The sequence below is a fragment of the Zymoseptoria tritici genome, chromosome 8, assembly GCF_000219625.1.
Source record: "Zymoseptoria tritici IPO323 chromosome 8, whole genome shotgun sequence".
NCBI classification, from domain to species: Eukaryota; Fungi; Ascomycota; class Dothideomycetes; order Mycosphaerellales; family Mycosphaerellaceae; genus Zymoseptoria; species Zymoseptoria tritici.
Genome location: NC_018211.1, coordinates 73,138 through 98,424, shown reverse-complemented (window position 1 = coordinate 98,424; position 25,287 = coordinate 73,138). Strand labels below are relative to the sequence as shown.

The following is a 25,287-nucleotide window of genomic DNA, read 5'->3' as shown; positions in this document are numbered from 1 at the left end:
ATCTGTCTTCGGCTGCTATTCCTAGTATAGGACATAGCTTTAAAGATAGATTTCGAGTCTTCTTTTTCGAGGAAAGCGTTCCAGTGGTTCTTCTTAGCTGTTTTAATAGCTTGGAAGTACTCGTTTCTCGCTTTCGTGTACGCCTCTTTCTCGTCAAGCGTCGGCGTACGTCCGTCGGTAAAGGTCTGTCTATATGTTCTAGACATTGTACGGCGTAGCGTGCGTAGCTCTCTATTCTACCAAGGTTTTGCGTAGGCGTGTACTACTTTCTCTGGGATTGCTCCCCGCATCGATTCGGTAATACACGAGGTAAAGGAGTCTGCGATGTCGTCGAGGGAGTTCGTATAGTTAATAGACGTCGCCTTGCTTATTAGGAGATCTGTAAACAGTTCCCAATCCGCGGAAGCTATATCTAGAACTACTTTCTTCTATTGGGCTCGATCTTGCGCGCTAATAAGGTCTATAGATATAGCCTTATGGTCTGAGCCTGTCGGAATCGTTCTCCAGTCGATTTCTTTCGTAGATAAGGATCCTCTTGTGAACGTAAGGTCTAGGACCGACTCTGCGTCTAGGTGCGGCCTATAGAAGGTCCCGACACCTATCGTATTACGTAGAGTAAAGCCCTAGTCTTCTATCCACTCTATAAATTCGCGGGCGCTAGTAGTATCCTTTCCCCTCGGATCCCAGGACGGGTGTCTAAGGTTAAAGTCTCCTACTAGTAGAGTGTTTGGAAGGAACGTGTTGCGTAGAGAGTAGAGGATTCTCTCTGTTGTTCGTCGGTTTTGCGGGTTCTCGGTATCCCGAAGGTCTTTCTCGTTGTAGAGATTAACTATCTGGATCTTGTTGCCCTTCTTGTCTGAAATAACAAAGGAAAGTATGTCGCTGTCGTCTAATAAAATAGGAGAGATATTGACGTTGAGTCTTGTGCTAATATATAGCATTGTTCTTGGCCGGATCGTCGAATCCGTAGTCGTTGGGAATAGCTGGTTGTATTCCCGGTGTGCGATAGATCTCGTCTCTTTGTAGCCTATTATCGGGTCTTCTATAGTCCACGGTTCCTGGACTAGTAGAAGGTCGGCTTTCTGCTTAACCGCGACGTCTAAGGTAGACTCTGTAGCCTCGATAGATCGGTTAAGATTAACGTGGAAAATCCGTAGAGAGTGTTCTAACATGTAGAACGTTCTAGGGGCCTCCCTTTCTGTTGTATACGATCCTTCGCCTTCTCGACTCTTAGGCTGTCCGCGCCTACGTATAGACGGTTTTGAATAGCCCTTTTTGCCTCCTCCTCGGTAGCAAAACCTACTAGAACTGTCGCCCTAGTAAGAGTCCTTCTTCTCTCTTCGTTTGTTAGCCAAATCGGGGTGCCTGCGAGTTTAAGACCTCTATTAAAGGTCTCAATTTCTCGTTGAATGTCCTGTAGGCCCGTTGGCGTGTTGAAGTTCGCGGTCGAGACGCCGTGGACTACGACCTTGTGCCAGAGAGAGTCCTCTATTACCCGTGCCTCGCCTACGATATCGGTAACCTTAGTAAGGCTATCGATCGTTCGTTGGCGGGCTTTCTCTGTTGCAAAGTTTAGGACAATGTTGCCCCGAAATGATTTCTTTATCGCAAGGACAGCTAGCTCTTGGTCTTCGCCTTTAAGAGCGTCGTTGATTTTGTCTCGGGTTGCGATCTGGTCGAGTTCCTTCTCTTTATCCTTTGGTACAAGGATAAGAGGCATCGGTTCTGCTTGTTCTTTCGGCTTGCTAGCCCTCCGGGAGACGGTCGTCCACTGTTGTTGTTGTTGTTGTTGTTGTTGTTGTTGTGTTGTCTTTGTTGTCGAGGAGGTAGAGGTAGAGGTAGCGGATCCGCTGTCTCCCTTAACAACGTCTGCGAAAGTAGGCTTCTTCGCCTGTGCTGCTAGTTTCTTTGTTGTCATTTCTAGGTTCGAGACTTGCTTTGCGAGGATTTGGGACGTTGTCCTAAAGTCTGTACGCTCGGTAAAGTGCCGAAAGACTTCGAGAAGGTCGAGAACCCGGGTTTGTTCTCCTGGAAATCCGACTAGATCCCCTGCCGCTTCGACTAGTAGCTGTCGGGCTTGTAGGATCTTCTCGTTCGCGGGCGTGTAAGAGAGTGTTTGTTTCTTTCCGAGAGAAGGGCTGCGAGTCGGGGAGATACTGAATTCGAAGGGGTTTTGCCTTTTCCTAGGTATAAAAGGAATGCCGGTTCTTTTCAGTAGTTCCTCCGGCAACGGCAGGGTTTTGAGAGACTCAAACGTAACTTCCTCGTCCCCTCTAGCCGTAGCTTTTGGAGTCTGAGGGGCTGAGCCTGCGTCTGTCATTTCCGTCTCGGTAGACATTGTCTTGTTGTTGTTGTTTGTTGTTTGAAAAGAGGCTCAGCAGTCTTACGCCGAGAGGGCTGCTTGTTCGTCTCTATTTCCAATCGCGTTCGGGTCCTAGCCTACTTGCGACACTAGGGCACTCTTCTCCCTACTATACAAGAGTATAGGAGAAGGTATACTTCAAAGAGGAGAGAAGAGATATATAAATATACCTCTGCTTCTAGGAAGTACTCTAGCCTGCAGCAACGTGCGTCTTTGTAGCAGGCTTTAGAGGCGTTCTGCGGGTAGCTGTAGCAGGTTCGGGACAACCTTTGTCTCTAGGGAAAGGTAGGCCTATACTCTATACAGAGTATCTAGCTATACAGCTAGTACCACTACTCTAATCCCTAGAGGTGCAAATTCGTCCTTACTAAACCACACTGCTCCTTTAGCTTCCTCTCTCGGCGGCGTAGGACAACAGGTAACTCTAGTGTAGAGAGAACTAAGTGTATGTGTATGTTTGTGTATCCTGGGAACACTGCTCTTGTTTGGCCTTTAGCTCTTTCAAAATTCGACCAAATCAGGCGTTTAATAGCTGGAATAAAAGCTCTCGTCGAGGGCTTTCAAACGGGCTACACGGCGTCCGAATCGGCGGCGTATTGGTTGTGTTGTGGTGTGTTGAAGTGTTGTGTTGTTATGTTGTGGTACAGGTTGTGAACCTTCCTTGTGCAATGCCCTAAACAGGGAATATTCCGAGTGTGGGGGAGGTGAGGTCGAAATAAGGTTTCGGAGGTGGGGGCCAAATCCCGGAGTTCAGCAAAATTTGCACCCCAAAGGGGGCAACAAGGTGAATCTTTGAACTCCAGTAGCGGCGTAGGTTTTGAGGGCAGCGGGGTGAACGCGGGTTCGTTGGAATGGCCTTGATAAGGGCTTTCGAATGGTGCGTGTTTGGTGATGAACGGGTCAATATTGGGTGTGCAATGGAAGTGCGGATGTCGATGTCCGTAGGTGCCTTACTAACCGCTTATATCTATAGTTATCTAGGGCACCGCCTACAATCGTCCCCTCTAACACTATCCGTATAATCTTATCGTACTCTAGTTACTTATCTTTAGGAACCTTTCGATATAAGCCTAGCTACTTCCGAATCGTCCGTAACTGCCCTAATAATAGCTTAAAACCGTCCTTCCTTAAGTACCTTAAGAGCCTCTTATCCTTAATGTCCTATTGCTAGAAGAGCTCCTTAATCCTTATATATAGTAGTACTTTATATTCCTCGTCTTAATAGACCTTCGGCTATATTAATAGTCCCTAATCCCTTAGCTTATTACGGAACGTTCGTAGGCACATATTAACGCCCTTCTTATCCTTTAGCTATTATAGAACGTCGTCCTGTTTCTACTCGGAGACTCTAAGTAGGAGCTCGATTTCGTCTCGAAGGTAGTCGATATCGATGCGAGGGCGTAGTATAGCGGACGGCGAGGGCGACGGCGAGGGTAAGGGCGACGGCGAGGGCAAGGGCAAGGGCGGTAAGGGTAGTAAGGGTAGTAAGGGTTTAGAGAAGAAGAACGATATTGCGAGCAAGAGAGGTAGACGTTGCGAGCGCTTAGTAAGCGTCGACATTAATAAACGAGGATTGAGAAAACGAGAAATTTAGTGTTTTTGCCTACTAACACACATGGGCCGCGATCAATCGCCAAGGATCAAAATTCCACGAAAAGAAAGAGGTTCTCGCGTTCACCTGCAGCGAACTTCGCCCATTCAAGCTGTCAGGCAGCCCATGCGATTGCACACAGCCCGAGTGAAGGGTGTCGTCACAGTCGAGGTCTATAGCGCGGTGCCGGATCATAAGCTAGGTTGTGTGATACATGCGCTATCGACACCGTCTTCTCTACATCATTTCAAACTACATCCCGAGGCCCCGCAGGTGTACGCACAGAGAGGCGAGCTGTAATCCGCAGCAATACACGTCCCGTCGCTCGCACGGCACTGCGACAGTTGGTACCCGCTCTTGTTGGTTGGGTCCGTCGGACAAGCCGGACATTGAGCCGAACCGGGCACGCAGCTTGGGTCCGGGTCCACACAGCGTGCTGTGAGCTGAACCGATGGGCATTGGAATGCGGTCGGTACCTCACGCGCGAACCACAGCCCTGCGAAGGGACTGAAGGCGTATTCTTGTGGCGGACAGTACAGGAAGATGTTGCGGACAGAGTCTGATGCGTCGTGGCAAGTTAGATCACCAAGATAGCGGCCGATCGGTGTGAATCTCTTGAAACTGCACGGCGCAGCATACTTGGTCGTGCTTCCGTCTTGTGGTACGGCCGATCGTGGGCGCGCAGTGATCTCCCAATCCTCGCCGGCGTACTCAGAAGTCCAGATGTAGCCGTCCGGCGAGATGATGCTACTGTCGGCGAAAGTATACTTCGTGGCCTGATCGAGTGACGTTACTGCCTGGATTTTACCATCACTCGGAGAGTTCTGAGCATACTGCCCAGAAATCGATCCACCCTTGTACTGCAATGCAAAGCTCGTGCAGGTCGGGTTGACCCACGAGGCAGTGGTCGTAACAGTGGTCGTGGTTCCGGTGCTACTCCGCAACACTGCCGAGTCCCGTCCTCCAGCGTACGCCTTTGGCCCACCAGTGAGGACGGTATAGATGGCGCAGTTCTGGTCGCTGCTAGCCTGAGAATTGAACGTCAACCCAAGACAGCCGTTCTGGAGCGCGCATGTGTTGACCCAATCACCAAAGCTTGCGGCGGCGATCCTCGTAGTCGGAGTTTCACCATTACCCATGTCGAGATGGCAAAACGTATCGAGCACTTTGCCGTTGACAGAAGTGATCGCGCTAGAAGAGCAAGTCGCCATCGAAGGCGGGGTTGTCGATGAAGTCGCCATCGTCGTGGTTGTGGTAATGCTCGCAGTCGCGCTCGCGGTCCGCAACGCTGCGGAGTCGTACCGGGGATTGGGATTCTTGCGTCCGTTGCTGTAGACAGTGTAGATGTGACACTGGCCAAAAGCCACCTGTTCAGTATCATACAATATGGCCAGGCAATCTGATCTCGATGCGCATATGTTGACGCATTGAGTGAAGCTTTTCGCGTTGATGAAAATGTTTGGCATGCCGTCATCAAGGACAAAGTCCACGCCGCAACCAGCGTCGAACGTCTTGCCATTGTCGGAGGTTATCACAGGAGCAGAGCAAGTCACGGCCGCAGCTGCATCCGAGGTAGTAGTCGCACTTATGGTCGTGGTCGTTGTAGTGTGTTGAACGTAGATACCGAAAATGGCGGAATCGTACCTTGAGCTCTCCGTCTTCGTGTACGTCAGAACGAAGAAAGCTTGTCGAAGTTGATCCCCTTGCAACTCGAATCTCGGTTACATATGCTGACGCAATTGTGGAAGGAGTCGGCATGTTTCAGCTGACCGGGTGTCTCCAGTACCTCGATTTGTGCTCCGCAGTAAGCATAGTAGACGCCTCCGTTGTCACCGGCTTCGAGGTAATAGTCGCAAGCGCCGACGGTGGAAGAAGCGGTAGCGGCGTCCAAAATTGTCGTCGTGGATGCCGTAGTCGATGTCGGGGTCTGCGTGATAGTCGTGCTGGAAGCCCTGGCTGCAGCCTCCTCTGCGGCCCTTCGCTCGTCGTCGAACTCCACGCGGAAGGTTTGCGACTTGTAAGTTCCTGAGGCTTCGTTGCCGCTGTAGATCGCGAGCTGATTGAGCTCATTCAAGCCCAAGACGGGCGAGTCGCCGCACTTGCAGGTGAGCGTCGGGATGACTGCAACATCACAAGAGCACGCTGTTCCAGTGATCTGAAACGAGAAAACACCTCCATCGCTGATTGCGAACTCGCTCTGCGAAGTCCTGTCGGCCCACACAAGACGACACTTGCTGTTGATGTAGAAAAGGCTCGGATCATTGTCATTTGTGAAGACGAGCGACCGTTTGTCGTCGCGGGATACAGACCCTGGCGTTTTGTCAGGGACTGGGTTTTCCAGCCCGCTGGTGGTCTGTGACAGGGCGGTGCCATCGTACGCGCGGATCAGGAAAGGTCGACCAGTGACGGCCTTGTTGCAAATTGCCGCAGGAGCGGTGGCGACTGGCGGAGGTGCATTGTCGGGCTGGTCTTGGAATTGCACCCTGATGGTCGCAGACATGCCTCGATGCTCAGCTGTGCTGAAGATTCCGAGCCTGTTGATGTCATCCATGGCTAGAACGGGAAATTCGCCGCAGGTACAGCTGAGGGAAGACGTAGTCGTGACATCGCAATAGCAGGCCTCTGTCCCGCTCGTTTCGAACCCGATAGATCCCTCGCGGCTCGGTGTTGCTAGGTACCTGCCGTTGTCGGAAGCCACAAGACGACACGCCGAGTCGAGCGTGAACACGCTTGCGTAGAGGCTCTGGCCGTTGTAGCTCTTCTGCATGGTGAAGACAAGCTGCTTGCCTTGAAGCGTTGGACGGAGAGTCAGCGATAAATTCAGACACAATTTCGGGCTTTTGCATTCTCTGCATCAACATGGAAGAGAAGACATACCTTCGAAAAGAATGCCAGGCGTGTTATTGGGCAGCTCATCCGCATAAGCGTTACTGCCTGGTAAGAGGATGCTGTAGTCGGCTTTGAGCGTGAAAGGGCGACCTATCGCTGCGCTACTGCAGGTGGGTTTGACTGTGGCGGACGTAGTTGTCGAGGGGGCGGTGGTCGTGACGACGGCGACAGCTGCTGTCCCTGTGGGGTCAGTGGCCGCTATCGTCGTTGTATCATCTGGCTGATCCAAAAACTTCGCGCGGAAGGTCGCAAACTTGGCGTTTGTTTGCTGACTTGTGCTGAGAATCAAAAGCCTGTTGATGGCGTCCATTCCTAAGACAAGGTTATTGCCGCAGGCGCAGCTGAGCGAAGTAGTGATATCGCAGTAGCATGACACAGATCCCTTGTTGTCGAAGAAGATCTGGCCGCCAGACACTCCGTTTGTTGTTGCGTACTGACCCACATCAGAACTCATCAGACGACACTGATAGTCGAGCGTGAAGACGCCTGGATAGAGGGGTTTACCACTCGATTGGTCTGTCGCCCTGTTCGTGAAAACGAGTTGACTCCCGAATGGAAGACCGGGGACGCCATCCGTGATCCTCTCCCCGTAGTCCTGGGTGCCGGGAAGGAGGGCGATAGTATCAGCTCGAATTATGAATGGCCGTCCTGTGACTCCGCTTTTGCATGTCGGTTTTGCGTCGGCGGGGCCGCTGGTGGAGAAAGATGTGGCAGACGTGCCACTGTTTGTAATAGTAATAGTAGGCTTGGACGTAGCCGTCGGTCCTTGCGTCGTCGAAGTCCCAGTCTTGGTAACAACATTCGCATCATCAAGCAGTGCCTTTGGCTTGAGAGCCTGTGCGCCTGCAGGCAGCGAAGTTGCAAATTTGACCAGGCCTGAATCATAGTACATCACCAAAGGAGTAGAGCTGCCGTCGGCGTTATTCACGGCAGCTCCAATCTCGTTCGTGGCCAGGTTGAGGGTCCAAAACGGAGACTGGGCGACATAGGCTCCATTGTTCCCCTGCGCATCAGAGATGTATTACCGGCGAAGCGAGTTGGAGTATGGCGAGCTAGACAGCGTCGTCTCTCGGCCAACTCCTGGCAAAGAAGCACCGAGGAGGAATGGGCCGCCGGTCGCCCATGGGTCGCCACTGGCGAGATTGGCTATCAGAGCCAACGCCGTCAAGTCCGCAAAGTTCACCTGGTTCTCTGCAAGCAGCTCGAGGTTGTTGACCTGACCAGAGCTTCCGGGAGGAATAGTCAATGAGATCTTGAGGGCATTCGTTGCATCGGTGGTGAGTTCGCGGTAACCGGTATTGGCGCCGGAGAGGCTGATTGTGTTGGAGAAGTAGGATGTAGAGCTGGAAGAGCCGCCGCTTTGACGCTTGCCACGGTTGTTTGGAATGTCAAAGGCAATGACGACTTCTTGGAATGTCTTCTCTACGGGACTACCAGCACCTGCGCCCGATGTCGTAGTGGATGCGCCTCGAGTAGTGGTCGTGGAAGTTGTGCCTGCACTGGTCCGTGCAGAGGTCGTGGCAGTAGTACGCGAGGTCGTGCTGGTGTTCCCACCCCGCGCAGAGGTCGCGGCAGTTGTGCCCGAGCTCGTGCTGGCGCCGCCTGTCCTTGTGGAGGATGCGGCAGTCGTCCGCGATGTCGTGCCGGCTGGCCGTGTCGTAGAGGACCTCAGGCTGGTTGAACTTCGCCCCGGGGAGGACGTTCTCGAAGTCGTGGACGGAGCAGACACCGCACAAGCCTTGTCGTAGAACTTGAACGGTGAATTCGCATCGCGGGAGAATTTGCCGGTGACCGGAGCCGTGTAGAGAACACAGGTGTTCCTTCCATAGCGCATGCTCTTACATTTCGACGTCCTCTTGCAGAGGGATGAGCAGGCTGCTAAGCTGCTTTGCTGAGTGCTGAACTGAGTCGCAACCTTGGTCGGATCGTAACCCACCAAGCCGCAAGAGAGAGCAGGAGGGCTGGATGCTGGCCTGTAACAAGCTTTGCCCGAGAAATAGTATGGACTGCGTTGATTCGCCTTGAAATTGTTTGGCCTTTTACAAACGACTGTCAGTCAAGCTTATCAGGTCCGTCTGGTGCCTACTTACAGCGCAACATTGTAGAGGAAACAATACCCCTTGCCGACCGCAAAGTTCTTGCATTTCGCATCCTTGGAGCACCGAGCGCCGCATGCTTGAGCAGAGCTTTTGCTGGAAGAACACGGGCTGGCTGACCGCTGGTAGCCTCGTGCGTTACATATCGGAGCTGCACGGTCAACCAGAGTCGAGTCCAGAGCAGCATCGGACGTGAGAGATTGAGAGTTGGGAAGAGCGGAAAGAGATGCCAGGGGCAGAATCGACAGACAACCTGCCGCGATGCTGAGAAAACGCATCTTGGAGGACGGGCGTGCTTGAGAGGATGATCTCCATCACACGGCAGGAATTGGGCGACATCTTAAGTGTAGCCACGGTCCGAGAAGAACTCATCCATATGGCGACTCCAGACCAGCAAAGGACCCCAGAGAGCCGCTTCCCAGAAGCACGAGCCTTGCATCGCTTGCGCCGACAGCCACAAGGCTAATTGACCTGCGGACGATTGGATCGAGCCGCCGTGAGAAGTGAGCTGACCGGTACCGACACGAATGTCCGTTCTGTGGCCTGACACCCCGACAGATCGTGCGGCACCCTTTCTGGGTATAGAGCGATGACTTAGCGTGGTGTTAGTGTAAAATTCCTCGACACGTGGTGTTCTAGACTTGATGCCTCGGAGTGTACGGAAAAAGTCAAAAGAGCTGGCTGGCACCACCAGATGCAAGCCTCGTCGGCGTCTCCGAAATCAGTGAGGGAGACCGTCGCTTTCCCGAACACCTGTGCCCGTCCGTGAAGGCATTTTCATGTCGAAAGGCTGGACGAGCTCGCCTCGTGGTGCACCGTGATGCCAAATCGGTTCTTTCTGGCCATGATTCAGGTTGCCCACTTGGCATGCTCGTGCTCTGCTAGCGACAGAGTTCTTGAAGCTGTTGACCGCCCAGCCGGGGAGAGCGTGTAGCTCGCGAGAGGAGAAAAGTCTGCTGAAAGACTAGTGCAAGGCCAGGCGGGAGGATGAAGTTTGGGGCAAGACTCCAGATGAGGAATATCAGGTCAGGTAGTATGCATCGTTAATGCCCGAATGATGTATCGGTTGCGTGCGGTCGGCAGCGTGCTGGATTGATGAGGTCGGACTGATGGCGTTGGTGCTGTGAAGAAGTGGGAGAATGCATCCTGCCTCCCGCCGCTTAACGTTGCTGACTTATCCTGTCTATAGTTCTAAAGTATTTGATCCTAGATGGTTCCTGGATGGTTAGCCACGACCAAGTTAGGATTGGGGTTGAAAAAGAAGACATTCATTTTCCATGTCGATATCATTGCTACCGCGCCCATTCGTCTATACCAGTACTGGTGCTGGATAATCGTCTCGGAGCAGATTTGCAACCATTCTTTCGGCAGTTCGACTCCTCTCGGTTGTTCTCCCGGATTTTGCTCACATTCCGGATCCACACCTACGTCAATAATCAACGCGGAACAGAACACAACTGATTACAACGCAGAAATGCAAACCACTTCTTCGTTCAGCACCGCAGCATCCGTTACGCCCTGCAAATGCGATCTGCTGCACGGGACATGATTGAAAGCTTCGTTGGTTGTCAGAGAAAACATCCTGAGAAACCAACCTCGTTGAAGCATCATCCACCCTTGCTCGCCACCTGATTCAAAATTTCCTTTCCTGGCCTACATATCAGACGTGCCGGAAGTCAATTTGATTCACAAAGATCGCCCAAGACAACATCGCAACCATGACAGCCCCTCGACAACACTCCGCCGGCTCCCTCACCAACCCGGCGTCTAGCAAAGAAGAAGTCGAATCACCCATCCGCTCGCCCTCACCAGAACCCGACCTCGACTCCGACAAGCTCAAAACCCGCGATGCGACTCTCACCAAAACCAAATCCCTCGAACAATCCGTCTCCCTTCCCCGAGAAGTCCTCGTCGTCGGACTGATCAGTCTCGCCCAGCTCACCACCCAAGCCGGACTCGGACAAGTGCTGTCCATCCTTCACGTCATCGGCGACCACTTCGGTGTCGAAGACCCGGGCGTACTAGCATGGCTGATTGCAGGCTATTCCTTGACAGTCGGCACATTTATTCTCTTCTCCGGCCGCTTGGGGGATCTCTTCGGATGGAAGAAAATGCTGGTGTTCGGCTACGTCTGGTTCGGGATCTGGTCTCTTGTGGCAGGACTGGCGTGGTACTCGAACCATGTGCTGTTTATCTTCGCGAGAGTACTGGCGGGGATTGGTCCTGCGATATGTATGCCGAATGGACTGGCGCTGCTGGGAGGATTGTATTCGAACGGACCACGGAAGAATATGGCGTTTGCGGTGTTTGGAGCTTGTGCGCCGGGAGGAGCGATTCTGGGATCGGCGTTCGCTGCGTTGTTCGCGTTGGCTTGGTGGCCTTGGGCATTCTTCTCGTTCGCAATCACCCTCTTCATCATCGCCATCGTAGCTCAATTCGCCATCCCCGACCCACAAGACGAGAAACCCGGACTAAAAGGTCTCAACTTCATGGAAAGTGTCTGGGAACTCGACCTCCTCGGCGCGGTCGTCGGCATCACCGCTCTGGTCCTGGTCAATTTCGCCTGGAATCAAGCTCCACTATCAGGCGTCGGATGGAACAGTCCATACATCATCGTGTGCCTCGTACTGGGACTGCTCATGGTTCCAGCATTCTTCTACATTGAAAAGCGAGTCGCACGCAACCCACTCCTCCCACTGGAGGTCTTCACCAGCAGCAACGGCTTCGTCCTCGCATGCGTCGCCTGCGGATGGGCCAACTTCGGAATCTGGGTGTTCTACCTCTGGCAGATCTTGGAAGTGCTGCGCGGCGTGTCACCACTTCTCGGATCAGCATACCTCGCTCCATTGACCATAAGTGGAGCAGTGGCTGCAATTACGACTGGCCTGGTGCTACATCGAATGCGACCTGCCTGGGCCATGGTCATCGCTCTCTGCGCTTTCATGACCGGGAGCATTCTCGTCGCCACTTTGCCGGTGAACCAAGTCTACTGGGCTCAAATCTTCGTGTGCACGCTCATCGCCCCCTTTGGAATGGACATGAGTTTTCCGTCTGCCACGCTGGTGATTTCTGACTCCATGCCGAAGAGGTATCAAGGCGTGGCGGCGAGTCTGGTCAATACAGTGGTCAATTATAGTATTTCCTTGGGCCTGGGGTTCGCGGGCACGATCGAGGTGCATGTCAATAATGGAGGTAGGACGCCGGCGGATGTTTTGCATGGTTATCGGAGTGCGCTGTACATGGGTATTGGTCTTTCGGGGCTGGGTATATTTTTTGCGTTGACGTTCCTGGCGAAGAGCTATTGGGACGATCGGAGGAGGGAGCGTGTGCCGGATAAAGAGGCTTCGATGGCGATGCACGATTGAGATGGCGATGTTGAAGGTGGTCATAGTCCAAATGGTCAAACTTTGCTCGTGGCCTTGTCACATCAGAACTTCGTTTCATTTTGTATGATCCAGCATCATCGCAGCGCTCGGTAGGCGATATCTGTCCGGTACTGCGCACCATCGAAGTGAATCCCTTTGACTCCCTCATACGCTTTGTCCCTGGCCTCCTGCAATGTGCTTCCAGTCGCTGTCGACGCAATGACCCTCCCACCGCTCGTCACCAGCTTGCCATCTTTCACCGTCGTACCCGCATGGAAGTAGTTGACGCCATTCTGTGGCTCATTCACCGTCATCTCGAACCCTGTCTTGGGATTCTCCGGATATCCTCCTGCAGCGAGGACCACTGTACATGCACTTCCCGATGCCACCTCGATAGTCTTGGAGTTAAGACTGCCATTCGTACATGCGACGATCAATTCTGCGAGATCGGACTGCAGAAGTGATAGACAGGATTGAGTCTCCGGGTCGCCAAATCTGACGTTGTATTCCAGCAAGCGAGGTCCGTTTTTTGTGAGCATGTAGCCGGTGAATAAGCAGCCAACAAATGGCATCCCTTCTTTCCGCATCCCTTCAATGGTAGGTCTGAGAGTGGTGCGCTCGATCTCGTCCAGTATCTCCTTCGTCGCTACTGGTGCCGGTGCGTATGTGCCCATTCCACCGGTATTTGGACCTTCATCGCCATCTCTGATCCGCTTGTGATCCTGAGCTGCAGGAAGAGAGAGTATGGACTGGCCATCTGATAGTGATAGGATACTGATCTCATCACCCTCCAGGCATTCCTCGATGACCACTGTACTGCCTGCATCGCCAAATTCCTTTGCCAACATCATGTCCTTCAAGTTGCTCTGTGCTTCCTCCTTGGTTTGGGGAAGCACCACGCCCTTGCCACCGGCTAGACCGTCAGCTTTGATGACGACCTTGTAATCGACGGTTTCGAGATGTTTTGAAGCGGCTTCGTAGTTGTCGAAGTTTTCGAATCGAGCAGTCGGGATGTTGTGCCGTTTCATAAAGTCCTTGGAGAAAGCCTTGCTGCCTTCCATATTGGCGGCGGCTTTTGACGGTCCAAAACATGGGATACAAGGGGCATGTTCTGCAAAGATGTCTGCGATGCCTTTGACTAGAGGTGCTTCCGGGCCAGGTATGAGAAGATTGATGTTGTTTGACTTTGCATATTGGGCCAGAGCGGGAAAGTCCTTGTCTGAAACGGAGGTGATGTTGGTGCATTTGTTCACGCTGGAGGTATCGTTAGGTGGTTGAGCGGAGTGTAGATGAAAAATGTATCCACTCACCTCGCCGTTCCTCCGTTGCCGGGTACTACATGAATCTCGTCGACGAGTGGACTTTGGGCGAGCTTCCATGCCAATGTGTGCTCTCGGCCGCCGTTGCCGACGAGGAGGATGCGGAGTTGGTTTGTCATGTTGAGCGGTGGAGATATGAAGAGAATCTGAGGGGTGGAGCGGAGTCGCCGGAAGGGGTGGAGGACGGTGAGGTGAGGTGAGTGATCTTCAATTTACTGCGATTGACCCTCGAGAAATTTGTTCGTGAGAGATTCGCGATTTAGACGTTTCACCAGCCACACATGACGATGCCGTGTGAGGCGCAGTCGTGCTGGTCCATCTTCCAGAAATGGCTGCCTACTTGATACCAAGAGCAGTATGCAATATCGCCTTCTTCCACCAGACATGGACATCGATCTTCTCTCCCTTCCTCCTCCACCTTGAAATCGACCACATTTCCCTTCCCTCCCTGCGAGAACAACAACAACAACAACAACAACATGGTGACCAAGTCGTCCACTGGCCCGTCGGTCGATACCACCACCGCCGCACCCTCAGCACCACCTTATCCGGAGTCGCCCACGATTAAACAAATTCCCGCCAGTGCCAGCTCCGTGTACAGCGACGACCTCAAAACGTCGCCCGCATTCGCTCTCGTCGATAGGAAGGAAGCCCAGCATGCTCAACGCCGAGGCTCCGATGCCAGCGTCGCATCGAATGGGACCTGGGACTCGGACAGCACCGAGCATCGCAACGCCGACGAGAATGAGGACGACTTTGTGGAGGTACCTCAGCCGTTGAGAGTAAGACCGAGCTCGCAGGATATCAAGTCCGACTCGAAACAGAAGGAGGAGGGCATACCAACAGCACTGCAGCCTGGTGGAGGAGAACACCGGCAATACGATGTGCCCGCGGTACTGCGACCTGGACCGGCGAACGCAACGTCACAAGATGCGCATGGCTATCATCATGGACAACAGTCGAATCCGTGGCAGTCAGAGTCCAAAAATCCATATCTGAACCAAACGGGCAGTGTTCCGACACAGGATCACAGCCAGCGAGCATGGCAGCAAACTACCCGCCCTCCGCCAGCTCAACCGGTCTGGCAGCAGCCTCCTCCTCCATCGCAAGAGCAGAGCATATGGCAGCAAGAGTCTGCACCGAATCCTGCACCACCTGCACAAGCTCCGCCCGTTCCACCCGTCGAAACTGGTCATACTGCTCCTCCGTACCCTCACTCCGCGGCCACGCAATCGTTCGAATTATCTACCGTTCAAACGCCTGCTGAGGAGCTATCGCGGATGTCGCTTCGTGACGAGGTACCTGCAAGCTCGAGTCCCACTGGCTCATACATGACCGCCGAGGTGTTAGCCGTACCACAAAAAGGTCAACCTCCATTTTCTCCCGTGGTGGCCCACAACTCCTCAGAATCTCAAGCTTTCCCTCCATCAAATCCATGGGCTGGGAACGAGCAGCTGCGAACTCCGTCTCCGAGTCTTCCACCGAAAGAAGCACTCTCACCGGTGCCTTCCGATGCTGCTCCTTCACAGCCGCAGCATAGTCCCTCCACAGCCGCTATGATCGATCACGGTCAGCCACAAACACCTCCAATGTCCACCACGGCACCTCCGACGCAACCGGCGACAACGTCGGCCGAACCGCCTGCTGTTCGCAATGAGCGGCAACGAAATGAGCACTATCAAATCAAGCATATCAATTGGCTCGACACTTCCTCTGATGGCCAAGGCGGCTACCGAAAGTCTCCCGTGCTGACCCAAACGGCGAATGGACCGTGTCCTCTTCTTGCATTGGTGAATGCTCTTGTTTTGAGTACGCCTCGGGATCTCGAGACCGCTCTGATAACGACACTGCGCTCGCGAGAACAAGTCAGCCTCGGACTTCTATTAGACGCGGTGTTTGACGAGCTAACGTCTGACCGGCGAGGCGACACAGCGCAGGCTCTGCCCGATGTCAGCGATCTTTACGCCTTCCTCCTTGCTCTGCACACCGGAATGAATGTCAATCCACGATTTGTCACCTCAGCGGTCACGCCTCGGGGATCACTGGAAGGCTACCCGCCAGAGACGCAAGGTGTGCACCCGACATTGCGATCTCAGAGCAAAGCTGGCAGCTTCGAGGAGACACGGGAGATGCGATTATATAGCACATTTGGCATACCCCTGATTCACGGCTGGACGGCTCCAAAAGACACGCCTGTCTTCTTGGCATTTCAACGCAGTGCACCGACGTTTGAGGATGCCCAGAACATACAATTCATGGAGGCGGAGTTGGAGGACAAGCTACGTCAAGAAGGGCTGAGCTTTCAGGAACAGCAGACCCTGGAAGACATCGCGACCATCAAGAGCTTCCTCCAAACGTGGCCCACTCAGTTGACGGATCACGGACTGGAGATGATTGCGGGATGTCTGAAGCCGGGTCAGATTGCCATTTTGTTCCGGAACGACCACTTCAGCACGATATACAAGGAGCCACAGCATGGAGCGCTAATGACACTCGTGACCGATGCAGGATACAGCTCGCATGAGGAGATTGTCTGGGAGAGTCTGGTCGATGTCTCTGGCGCTGCATGCGAAATGTTCAGCGGTGACTTCCAAAGTCTCAGTCATGGCGCAGGGGGAGGTCAGAATCAGCAGAGCAGTGCCCAAGGTAGTGGTGAGGGGCAGTGGCAGGCTGCTCAAGACAGATACCATGCAGGGAACGCGCACACACAATCTTCCGGTAGTACAGCACGGATGAGCGAAGACGTTCCTCCTCCACTACCAGGTCCACGACCGACAGCACCGCAGGCAAGCGAAAATCAGACAACAGAACAACGACAACTTAGTGCCAGCGAGCAGGAGGACCACGATCTCGCACTTGCCATGCAGCTCCAGGAGGAAGAAGAGGATCAGCAGAGACAGGCAGATGCTCGTCGACGCCAGGAGCGGATTCTGAGCGAACAGTACTTGTCCAACGAGGAGGCGCAGGAGCGAGCGCCTGCAGTACCTCCACGACGGCAATCTGGACAGCGCCCATCGCAGACCTCCCGACCGAGCGGAAGACCTGCCGTGAATCGACCGGGGGCGGATGCTGATCCGGATGCACCTCCCACGTACGAGCAGTCCCGCACCGACCGACCGTATCGACCAGCAGGCACAACGGCGGCTCCCTCGCAGGGCAATCCGCTTGAAACGCTCGATGCGCTGCAGCATCGATCCCAATACAGCCAGGTAACTGGAACACTCGGAGGTGGCTCGCCAGGTCAAGGCAGAAGAGTCAGCGGGAACCGCATATCGCGAAGGCAAAGTGGAATGGGCGGTCCTGGATTCGGAGCCATGCCTGCACAGGGCGGTGGTAGCCATGCACCTGCTTATGCTGCAGCAGGGCCGTCGTCTGGAAGGGTGCAGGGTGCTGCTAATGTGAAGGATACGGACGATAAGTGTGTTGTGATGTAGTCTGTGAACATCACGGTGTGGTGACTTTGGAAAGTCGTGTGTTTGTTGAGCGAGTTTGGCGTAGATACCCTGATAGTATGATGATTGCATTGATCGTGTTCGATAAGCACTTCGTTGTCTTCTCACTCTCACAGCTGTATATTCCGCTTATTCTTCATTGATTGATTGTGCCCACGTCATGGCACCGCATTGAGCCATTGCTGGAGGTGAGCATCCCTGCACATACCCTTGTCGCTTCTCTATCGATGATGAAAGATCCCTGTCTCGTAACCTCATCTTGCGACGTTCTTTTTCTTCCATCTCGTTTCCTGTTGGCGAGCAGCCCGAGAGCGGGTCCACCGCATCGCGATCGCAAGAGCCGACATTGCCAAGAGACCGCAGTACCGCCTGCCGATTGTGGAGATGCCAGAGTGGAACTCCGTCGTCGTCGTATTGATCTCCACAGCCGCAACCATCAAGGAAGTCGTGGAAAGAGGCATTACAAGAACAACGTGCAGCACCAACGTCGTCCGCGGAGTCAAGTCTGGGCGATGGACTCATACTTCAAGCCATGAATGTGGAGGATTCGCGTGCGGGGAACTTGTACCCTCTTCATGAGCACCTTCAAGCTCCAGGACGACGAGGCTGAAAGGATTCCTTTGGTTGCAACTCAGATCGCGGCTCTGTGCAGAGATCGTCAAGTTCTTCGGACCAAGTCTCCACATGCCCCCAAACCTTCGTTCATAATAGCGCATTTCCCGCGGGCTTGGCCTGTATCATCGTCAACATCACATGCACAATAAGCAGCCTGCCGAATTTGCTTCTTTCTCCATCGAACACGCGACGAGGAAGAACGGTTACTGACGGGTAGGGCTCCGGTTGGACCGTACAGCACGACGATTGGTCGAGCCGGACATTCCACGTCTTACTACCAAGGCGCAGATGACGTCCGTCGTTTGATGAAGTCCGCTGCGACCAAGCGACGACGGTGAATCCTTGGACCGTCATTTCAGTCTGGTGCGGAGCTGGAGAGCTGTGCGAAAGGTATAGATTAGAGACAGCCAAAAAGCTCGTCTCCACCTGCTTTGGATTGCTTCTCTCCTCTTTCTTTTACTCCACGCTGCGACTCCATCCTTTCCACATCCTCGGGCTGCATCACCCATTTCAAGATGGAGCAAGACACCAAGTCTCGGCGATCGTCCGACGACACTTTGGGCGCCAACAATACCAATGCTGTACCTGAACTCCCTAAGGAGGAGGTCTTCGACGATGACTCCAAGGTGCCGTTCCTCACCGCTCGCACGTTCTTCATGACCGTCTTGGTATCGATGGGAGGTATCTGCTTTGGATAGTGAGTGCCGACTCTGTCATATATCCCACGGAACACAGCTAATCTGATGTTTCTAGCGACACTGGTCAAATCAGTGGATTCCTCGAGATGGAGAACTTCAAGAGAAACTTCGCCGACGATAGAACAGCCGGGCCCAATGGCGATGTGACGCTCAACCTGACACCCGTCCGCACCGGTCTCCTCGTTGCTACACTCTCTCTTGGAACTCTCGTCGGCGCGCTGATCGCAGGTCCCGTGGCCAATAACCGCAAATTGGGACGGAAATACTCCATTTGCATGTGGTGTGCGGTCTTTTGCATCGGCAACATCTTCCAGCTCTCCGCACAATACTCATACTGGTATGTTCTCATGATCGGTCGCATTATCGCGGGATTCGCTATCGGAGGTCTTTCTGTCATGGTGCCAGCATATCAAGGAGAATCCGCGCCGACCCACCTTCGAGGTGCCATCGTCTGCTGCTATCAGCTGTTCATCACCATTGGCATCCTCATCGCATACCTGATCAACTTCGGAACCGAGACCATCAACGCGGATAGCACTGCGTCGTGGCGCATTCCCATGGGTATCAGCTTTCTCTGGGCGTTGATACTCGGCTTCGGAATCTTGTTCTTCCCAGAGACGCCTCGCCATGACTTCCGTCATGGAGCGGTGGACAAGGCGTCCGAGAGCATTGCGAGATTCTACGGTGTTAGCCCACGGCACAAGGTGGTCAAGAAGCAGCTGGAGGAGATGCAGGAAAAGCTCCGCATCGAGCAGGAAGGCGGTGATCATTCGATCTGGGAGGTCTTCACCGGCCCTCGCATGTTCTACCGCTTGATGCTGGGAATGTCGATTCAAGCTCTCCAACAAATGACTGGTGTGTATCAACGAGCAGACTGTGAGATGAACCATGACTAACAGCAGCAGGTGCCAACTTCTTCTTCTACTACGGAACAACAATCTTCGAATCCGTCGGCATCAACAACTCCTTCGTCACGCAAATCATCCTCGGCGCCGTCAACGTCGTCACCACCTTCCCTGGCCTCTATATGGTGGAGAAATTCGGTCGCAGGAAATGTCTCACCCTCGGCGCCGGCTGGATGTTCATGTGCTTCATGGTCTTCGCCTCGCTCGGAAACTCTGCTCTCCAATCCGGCACCGATGCGAATGGTGATCCAATCTACGACTCCACGATCGGATACGTGATGATCGTCTTCGCCTGCCTCTTCATCGCCGCCTTCGCCAGCACCTGGGGTCCCATGGCCTGGGCCGTGACCTCGGAAATCTACCCATCCCGCTACCGCAGCACGGCCATCGCCTTCTGCGCCGCCTCCAACTGGGCCTTTAACTTCTTCATCGGATTCGCAACGCCTTTCATCGTGGCCGACATCGGCTTCGCTTACGGCTACCTCTTCGCCGCCTGCAATTTCGTCGCCGTGCTGGTGGTGTACTTCTTCCTCCCGGAAACGTCGGGGAAGAGCTTGGAAGTCATCGATACCATGTTCTTGTTGGAGGTCAAGCCGTGGAAGTCGAGCGGCTGGGTTCCGCCGCCTTCGGAGGAATTGGTCACGGCGGATCAGCTGCGGTTGACGAATGGTGGGAGGGATATCCGCAAGACGAATGAGGCGGGTGTGGGTGATGATACCAAGTATGAGAACGTGGAGGAGTCGAGGGCGAATAGTGTGAATATGGGTGCGAGTGGTGCGAGGGGCAATTCTTTGACGGTTTGAGCGGAGTTGTATAGAGCGTGTGAACGCAGCATGAATGAAATCAGCATTGAACGCAATGTGCCTATTGATAAGGCCTGCCATTCCTCTATCCTCTCGGTCGTCTTCGTGGTGCTCTGAATTGGAGGAGCACCCAATGGATCCAAAGGGGGGACGACTGCAATCTGCTTGATCTGCACGTTGCTGGCCAACTGTGACAGTCACCCTCTCTTCCCGCGGGAAGAGATCGGATCAACCTAGAACGACTGCATCGCGGATTGTTACCAGAGCCGTACATCGAGACACCCATCAAATCATCCCCATCGAGTGTATGGACAGTTTCACGGGGTTGCCGACCAGGTCGTGATCAGTCTGGTTCCTTTTGAGCAACCTGGAATGTGTAAGCCGCCCCATCTCGTCCGATGTAAATTATCAGCATCATCTCTGGCCCGGCCAATGCAGATATATGGCTTGAATGACTCTGTTCGGCTCCGGTTTGGACAAGTGGAAAAAGTATTGAAGTCTTCCCGGATTCAAGATTCCCACAGCTTCTGTCCGGTAAAGGGTTGTGACCCTCGACATCGACCGCGGATATCCATCGTCGCCACGACTCCAGTCAAGATTCGCCAGATGTCGCTGGTCAAGGTAGAAGTCTTCCAAAAACTTCCTGCGGAGTAAATGTAACATAACCCCAAGGTTTCGGCACTCGGTCAGCATGATCTTCGATGGCGTGTGCTGTGGCGCTGCCGCTAGGTGCCGAGAAAGTACCTCAGGTACCTAATGAAGATGAACCTCCTCTCCGCGTCACCATACACCGTGAATTGCCAGCCGCTACCAGTGTTGTCCCATCCGCGACACGCCTCATTGCCAGATTGAAATCCGAGGTCAGACGTTGGAAGGTCGCCACAGGACAGCCCTTGCTCACAGAAACACAATCTACGTCACACTGCTTCACCTCTCCAATGCAGGCAGAAGGATCTTCACCGGGACTGAGCTCCTACGGCAGTCCCAGCACAGCACACCGACCAAGCATTTCCGACCCATCCACGTCTCCATCGACATGCACGACGTACAGCGAGTCCGCGGAGCAACTCATCGTATTGAAGCTGGACGGCGTGGTCCGCGACATGATCACCGCCGTGAATGAGCGCAACTTCTCCTCCGCCCGACCGCCTTGGAGCACGAACATGTCACCTACGGCTCGAGTTGTGCCTGGAAACTTGCTATCGGCGGAGGAAATGGACCGCCAAGGCTATCTGGACTGGTTGAATAAAATCACCGCTGCGAGGCCTCATTTTCGGCAGATAATTACGGATCTTATGATTGAGGTCAAGCATGGCAGATCTGCGGAAGTTATCGCTCAAAAGGAAACGCATGGGAGTCCGCCTGGTCTGATCAAGCCTTCGATTGTGTCGATGGAGTTTCGCTTGGTTGAGGAGAGGTGGCTGTGCACTTCTATTCGCTCGGTGCATGGTATTGGATCTATGATCAATGGCTGAGCTACGATGGAATATGTTACGGAGGAGGGTTGTGAGTGCTGGGAGAGTACCCGGACATCGGACTGCCACCTTGTTCGCAATCGACGCCTCAGGACTGGAAGAGAGAAGCACTGCGAAATGATGAGCAGCCTGCCCTTGCTGGACGCATCGCCGACGAGACCAGGAGGCTGTCCAACCTTTCGAGGTTATCAGCGTCTCGATGTGCATCAGTCAGCCATCTCGCCGCTTGCGGAATTCGAGCCCGCCGTTGCTCTTCCCACGGATCACGCCAGGAAGGCCGTGAAAGTCCAGTCTGGCATACGGCTAGTCATGTTCGGGCTAGCATAGACGCATCGAAGACTTCGTTCCGACCGTGGCCGGCATCGCATCATGGACAGAGTCATTGCGAAGGACTCTTCTCGCTGAGAGAATATATGGCATCGCGGCTGATCGTCGGCTCGAAAACGCGAGAGAACGTCACGGGCAGCAGGGGGTCAAGAGTTCGCGTTTCAGCCCCACACTTTGGTCGGTCGTAAACGCCAACCAAAACGGCCACACCAACCCAAACGTTCGACTTGCATTTTCCAAACACCCGACGACCTCAAACATTCATCGACTTGGCTGTTTCATGGAATGAGGCGGCTGCGCTGAACTCAAGGTCTTCCTCCATTATTCCGACCATTCTTCGATAACGACCGCCTCGTATCCCGGAAATTGCTTTCCAAACAGCGCGGAAAAGGAGCGACCAGGGCTATATTCCTCTCTCTTCCGTGCTCACAGATCCCTGTCTTTCGACAGCTGAGAGTTCCTGGACGGCCACAGCACAGTCGGGCGCGCAAGCCATTGGTATTGCTGCTTTCGACAATGTCCAACAATACCATCAACAACTGCGCCGTTGCGCCAGAGAGCACGAGCACCGATGCGGGAATTGCAGGGACAGGCGTACGTTCTCCCATGTCTGCCTCGATCCCAATACTCCAGCTCACGCCATTGACAGATCCTCCTGTCATTCATCATCAGCGCATTCCTTGCCCTCTTCCTCTCCGCGTTCATTGTCTTCTCCGAGATCCGTGCTCAGACCTCCCGCAACATTACTCGACGCATTCTCTCGGGCTTGAGCGACTCCCAAATATTCCAAGGCATCGGCATCCAAGCAGTAGGACTGGCCAAAGTAAGGACGATCATTCCTTATCACTTCTTCATCATCTGGATGCTGGCTTTGCTGTCCACTGCCACGAATTTCGCCGCACTCCTTGCCTTGGTTCAAGATTTCAAGCGAGATTGGGTATTACGATGGCTGCGTCAATTCGCCATGTTTGTGAATGTGTGAGTAATCCTGGGCCCAAGAAGTCCGCGCAGATCTGACAGCATGCAGCGTCCTCACCATTGTCTACGGCGTATTCGTCCTACGCACGAATCTCGCAGACCTCGCACCCACCTTACCCATGGCCTGCGTCTGGCAAGATCACGAGAAGAGCGAAGAGGCTCAAGGCAACAAGACCCTCAGCATTGTCGGGACCGCGGCAGCGATCGCAATCAGCGCCATCGTGTTCGTACTTGGAACGTGGTATCTGCACATGCGCAAGCAAACCTGGGGTAAATCCGTTCGAGCATTCAGTCTCCTCGTGCTCCTGGGTGTGGCTATCGGCGCCGCTGTACGTGTCATCCTGGTTTCTCAAGCTTTCGGAACGCCTTCTGTGAAGCTCGACGACGCCGGCGAGACGGAATGGAGCTTTGGACAGCTTCTCGTCATGCTCTTGCTCATCCTGCCTTTTGTCTCTGCATTGGAGATCTTTAGAGGTATGTCTTTCGCGGAAGTTGGAACTCTTTTGAACCACGTAGGACACTAACATTATGCCAGGTCAAATGCAGGTGCCGCACGCAAATGCGTTCGCCGACTCCGATCAGATGCCTTTGACCTCGCAGTACGGCCGCGAGCAGAAGTTGGATCACGATGCGGAGTACACCTATCAACCGAACCCATTATTTCGATCATGACGGTCTCATTGCTGCGATGAGAACTATGCATTCGATGGAGTCCGCCGGGATCTACAGTACCGGCACGATTTCTCGTCTTCGACCACAGGCCCTGGAAGCAAGCACAACGGGAGCAGATCTTTGCGCCTCATCCTGCGTATCTCGAGCCGAATGAGCCGTCTGGCAGGAGTGGTCAATCTCAGAAGATATTGCGATGCCTTGCGAAGATCGCTGGCAATGCGATGCGGGCAAGGCAGCTTTCGTGCTTTGCAAGACGACCAGCTAGCCATCGCTTGATGTACAGGCGTCGAGCGATGATTACGACCATTGTTTGATGTCAGCATGTTGCCTCTCTTGTCCTATGGTATAGCGGCACTCATTAGTCACGCTGTTCTGTTAAAGTCGCACAGCGGTCTGACATTGCACGAGGAATGACCACAAGCATCTCGATAGAAATGACGATCGGAATCCAATCACCGTGCTCGGTGTATCGATGCCTAAAGTGACGGTCCACAGTATTCCTTCCGATGTCATACCGTGATCCTTCCGCGGCCGTTTCTTGACTGCGGCACGCCAAGGTGATCGCCCATAAGCCGATACCTGCTTTCCTGAATCTTACATCTTCTGTTGAACCTCTTCATTACCTCCACTCATCAGCAAGCAGTCTCGCAATTCAGTCCACGATCAAGCACCGAATCAGCTCCATCGACCGACACAAGAAGACAGTCAGAGATGGAGAAACCACCTGAATACGCACCACCTCCCAGCAGCTCTCTCGCGGAACCTCCTCCAGCGTACGAAGATGCCTTCACGGAAGCGTCCATCTCAGACGCAGACTCCTCACACAGTGCAGTGCTGCACATAGGCAGCTTTCCCTCCCGCTTCAACTGGTATTACAAAACTCGCCACTGGAAAAGCTACACATACCATCTCGGCGAGCACGCGAAACTTCCTCTGTTCGCACTTACTTTCGACGCAAGTTGGAGAGGTACCGCCATGTCTCTTCACCGTGGAGTCGATTCGGAGAAGACGTTGATGGCGGAGGCGTTCTCGGAGAGCAAAGCGAGTCGCCATTCGATCATTCTGCTTCCTTCGCCGCGGGATGGAGAACAGGTGCGGGAGGAACTTCATTGTAATGTCCACTTGAGCGCTGTTACTTACTCTTTCTCGATGCGAGTGCCCGGTCGACTTGGAGAGAAGCCTGTGGTGGAACAGTTTGAATGGCGACAAAGCCATGGTAGCGAGGTACGCAGTCTCGACAAGCACGGGTGGGGTTACAAGCTTGTTCGGCTACAGTCTTCCTCCGCCGTTGCGACACCACCGGACTCTGTCACGAAGAGTGCGGGCAAGAAGGCTGTTCGACATGATGGTTTGACGAGTGATGGGAAAGAAGTCGTCGCCGTGTGGGCGGACAGCTCGGAGTGGAGTAAGAACAAGACTGGCAAGTTTCAGTTTCGGGGCAGCGGTGCGACGGGAGAACTCGGCGAGGACTGGGCGACTTTTGCTGTCATGTGAGTAGTGTGACTGCGGTGTGTGCGTGTGTTCGCAATGCGTCGCTGACAGTGTATGATGTGGTACAGGTCGGGACTGAGGATTTGGGGCGTTGTGAGGCTGGGTGTTCATGGTGGGAAGTCATCAGCTTCGTGATTGATATCACTACCTGCAGGCCTCGAATACTGGAACAGAACAATGCCTGCAACACGCATGCAGCCTACATTCGAAGGACATGTCTTGTACTCCCTTGCTGGACGACCAGAAACC

At 53.8% G+C, this 25,287-nt stretch overlaps 9 protein-coding genes across 9 annotated transcripts; 7 read left to right on the top strand and 2 right to left on the bottom strand.

Annotated features, from left to right (window-relative positions):
• Positions 1 to 4,430: 4,430 nt before the first annotated feature.
• Positions 4,431 to 9,216, bottom strand: MYCGRDRAFT_94883 (uncharacterized protein; the record flags this gene model as incomplete). Its single annotated transcript, XM_003849822.1, has 6 exons — positions 4,431 to 4,512; positions 4,593 to 5,514; positions 5,724 to 6,740; positions 6,831 to 7,750; positions 7,868 to 8,815; positions 8,933 to 9,216. The coding sequence occupies 6 exons, from the start codon at positions 9,214 to 9,216 to the stop codon at positions 4,431 to 4,433; spliced, it is 4,173 nt and encodes a 1,390-aa protein (XP_003849870.1).
• A 1,267-nt stretch (positions 9,217 to 10,483) lies between these two features.
• Positions 10,484 to 12,303, top strand: MYCGRDRAFT_74327 (putative major facilitator superfamily transporter; the record flags this gene model as incomplete). Its single annotated transcript, XM_003850496.1, has 1 exon — positions 10,484 to 12,303. One exon carries the CDS (start codon positions 10,657 to 10,659, stop codon positions 12,301 to 12,303), a length of 1,647 nt encoding a protein of 548 aa, XP_003850544.1.
• Positions 12,304 to 12,398: 95 nt separating this feature from the next.
• Positions 12,399 to 13,741, bottom strand: MYCGRDRAFT_87000 (uncharacterized protein; the record flags this gene model as incomplete). Its single annotated transcript, XM_003849821.1, has 2 exons — positions 12,399 to 13,557; positions 13,614 to 13,741. 2 exons carry the CDS (start codon positions 13,739 to 13,741, stop codon positions 12,399 to 12,401), a joined length of 1,287 nt encoding a protein of 428 aa, XP_003849869.1.
• A 1,470-nt stretch (positions 13,742 to 15,211) lies between these two features.
• Positions 15,212 to 16,213, top strand: MYCGRDRAFT_46275 (uncharacterized protein; the record flags this gene model as incomplete). The annotated part of the gene is made up of 2 exons (XM_003850497.1): positions 15,212 to 15,634; positions 15,719 to 16,213. Coding segments are annotated over 2 exons (918 nt in total), but the record flags the coding sequence as incomplete, so codon positions are not given.
• A 1,978-nt stretch (positions 16,214 to 18,191) lies between these two features.
• Positions 18,192 to 20,247, top strand: MYCGRDRAFT_110308 (uncharacterized protein; the record flags this gene model as incomplete). The annotated part of the gene is made up of 3 exons (XM_003850498.1): positions 18,192 to 18,386; positions 18,443 to 19,242; positions 19,293 to 20,247. The coding sequence occupies 3 exons, from the start codon at positions 18,205 to 18,207 to the stop codon at positions 20,093 to 20,095; spliced, it is 1,785 nt and encodes a 594-aa protein (XP_003850546.1).
• Positions 20,248 to 21,033: 786 nt separating this feature from the next.
• MYCGRDRAFT_94878 (uncharacterized protein) lies at positions 21,034 to 21,570 on the top strand (the record flags this gene model as incomplete). Its single annotated transcript, XM_003850499.1, has 1 exon — positions 21,034 to 21,570. One exon carries the CDS (start codon positions 21,034 to 21,036, stop codon positions 21,568 to 21,570), a length of 537 nt encoding a protein of 178 aa, XP_003850547.1.
• A 109-nt stretch (positions 21,571 to 21,679) lies between these two features.
• On the top strand, positions 21,680 to 22,233 carry MYCGRDRAFT_105321 (uncharacterized protein; the record flags this gene model as incomplete). Its single annotated transcript, XM_003850500.1, has 1 exon — positions 21,680 to 22,233. One exon carries the CDS (start codon positions 21,688 to 21,690, stop codon positions 21,895 to 21,897), a length of 210 nt encoding a protein of 69 aa, XP_003850548.1.
• Positions 22,234 to 22,413: 180 nt separating this feature from the next.
• On the top strand, positions 22,414 to 23,547 carry MYCGRDRAFT_94877 (uncharacterized protein; the record flags this gene model as incomplete). The annotated part of the gene is made up of 4 exons (XM_003850501.1): positions 22,414 to 22,491; positions 22,547 to 22,875; positions 22,925 to 23,349; positions 23,411 to 23,547. The coding sequence occupies 4 exons, from the start codon at positions 22,414 to 22,416 to the stop codon at positions 23,545 to 23,547; spliced, it is 969 nt and encodes a 322-aa protein (XP_003850549.1).
• Positions 23,548 to 24,254: 707 nt separating this feature from the next.
• On the top strand, positions 24,255 to 25,041 carry MYCGRDRAFT_74323 (uncharacterized protein; the record flags this gene model as incomplete). Its single annotated transcript, XM_003850502.1, has 1 exon — positions 24,255 to 25,041. One exon carries the CDS (start codon positions 24,259 to 24,261, stop codon positions 25,039 to 25,041), a length of 783 nt encoding a protein of 260 aa, XP_003850550.1.
• Positions 25,042 to 25,287: the final 246 nt, after the last annotated feature.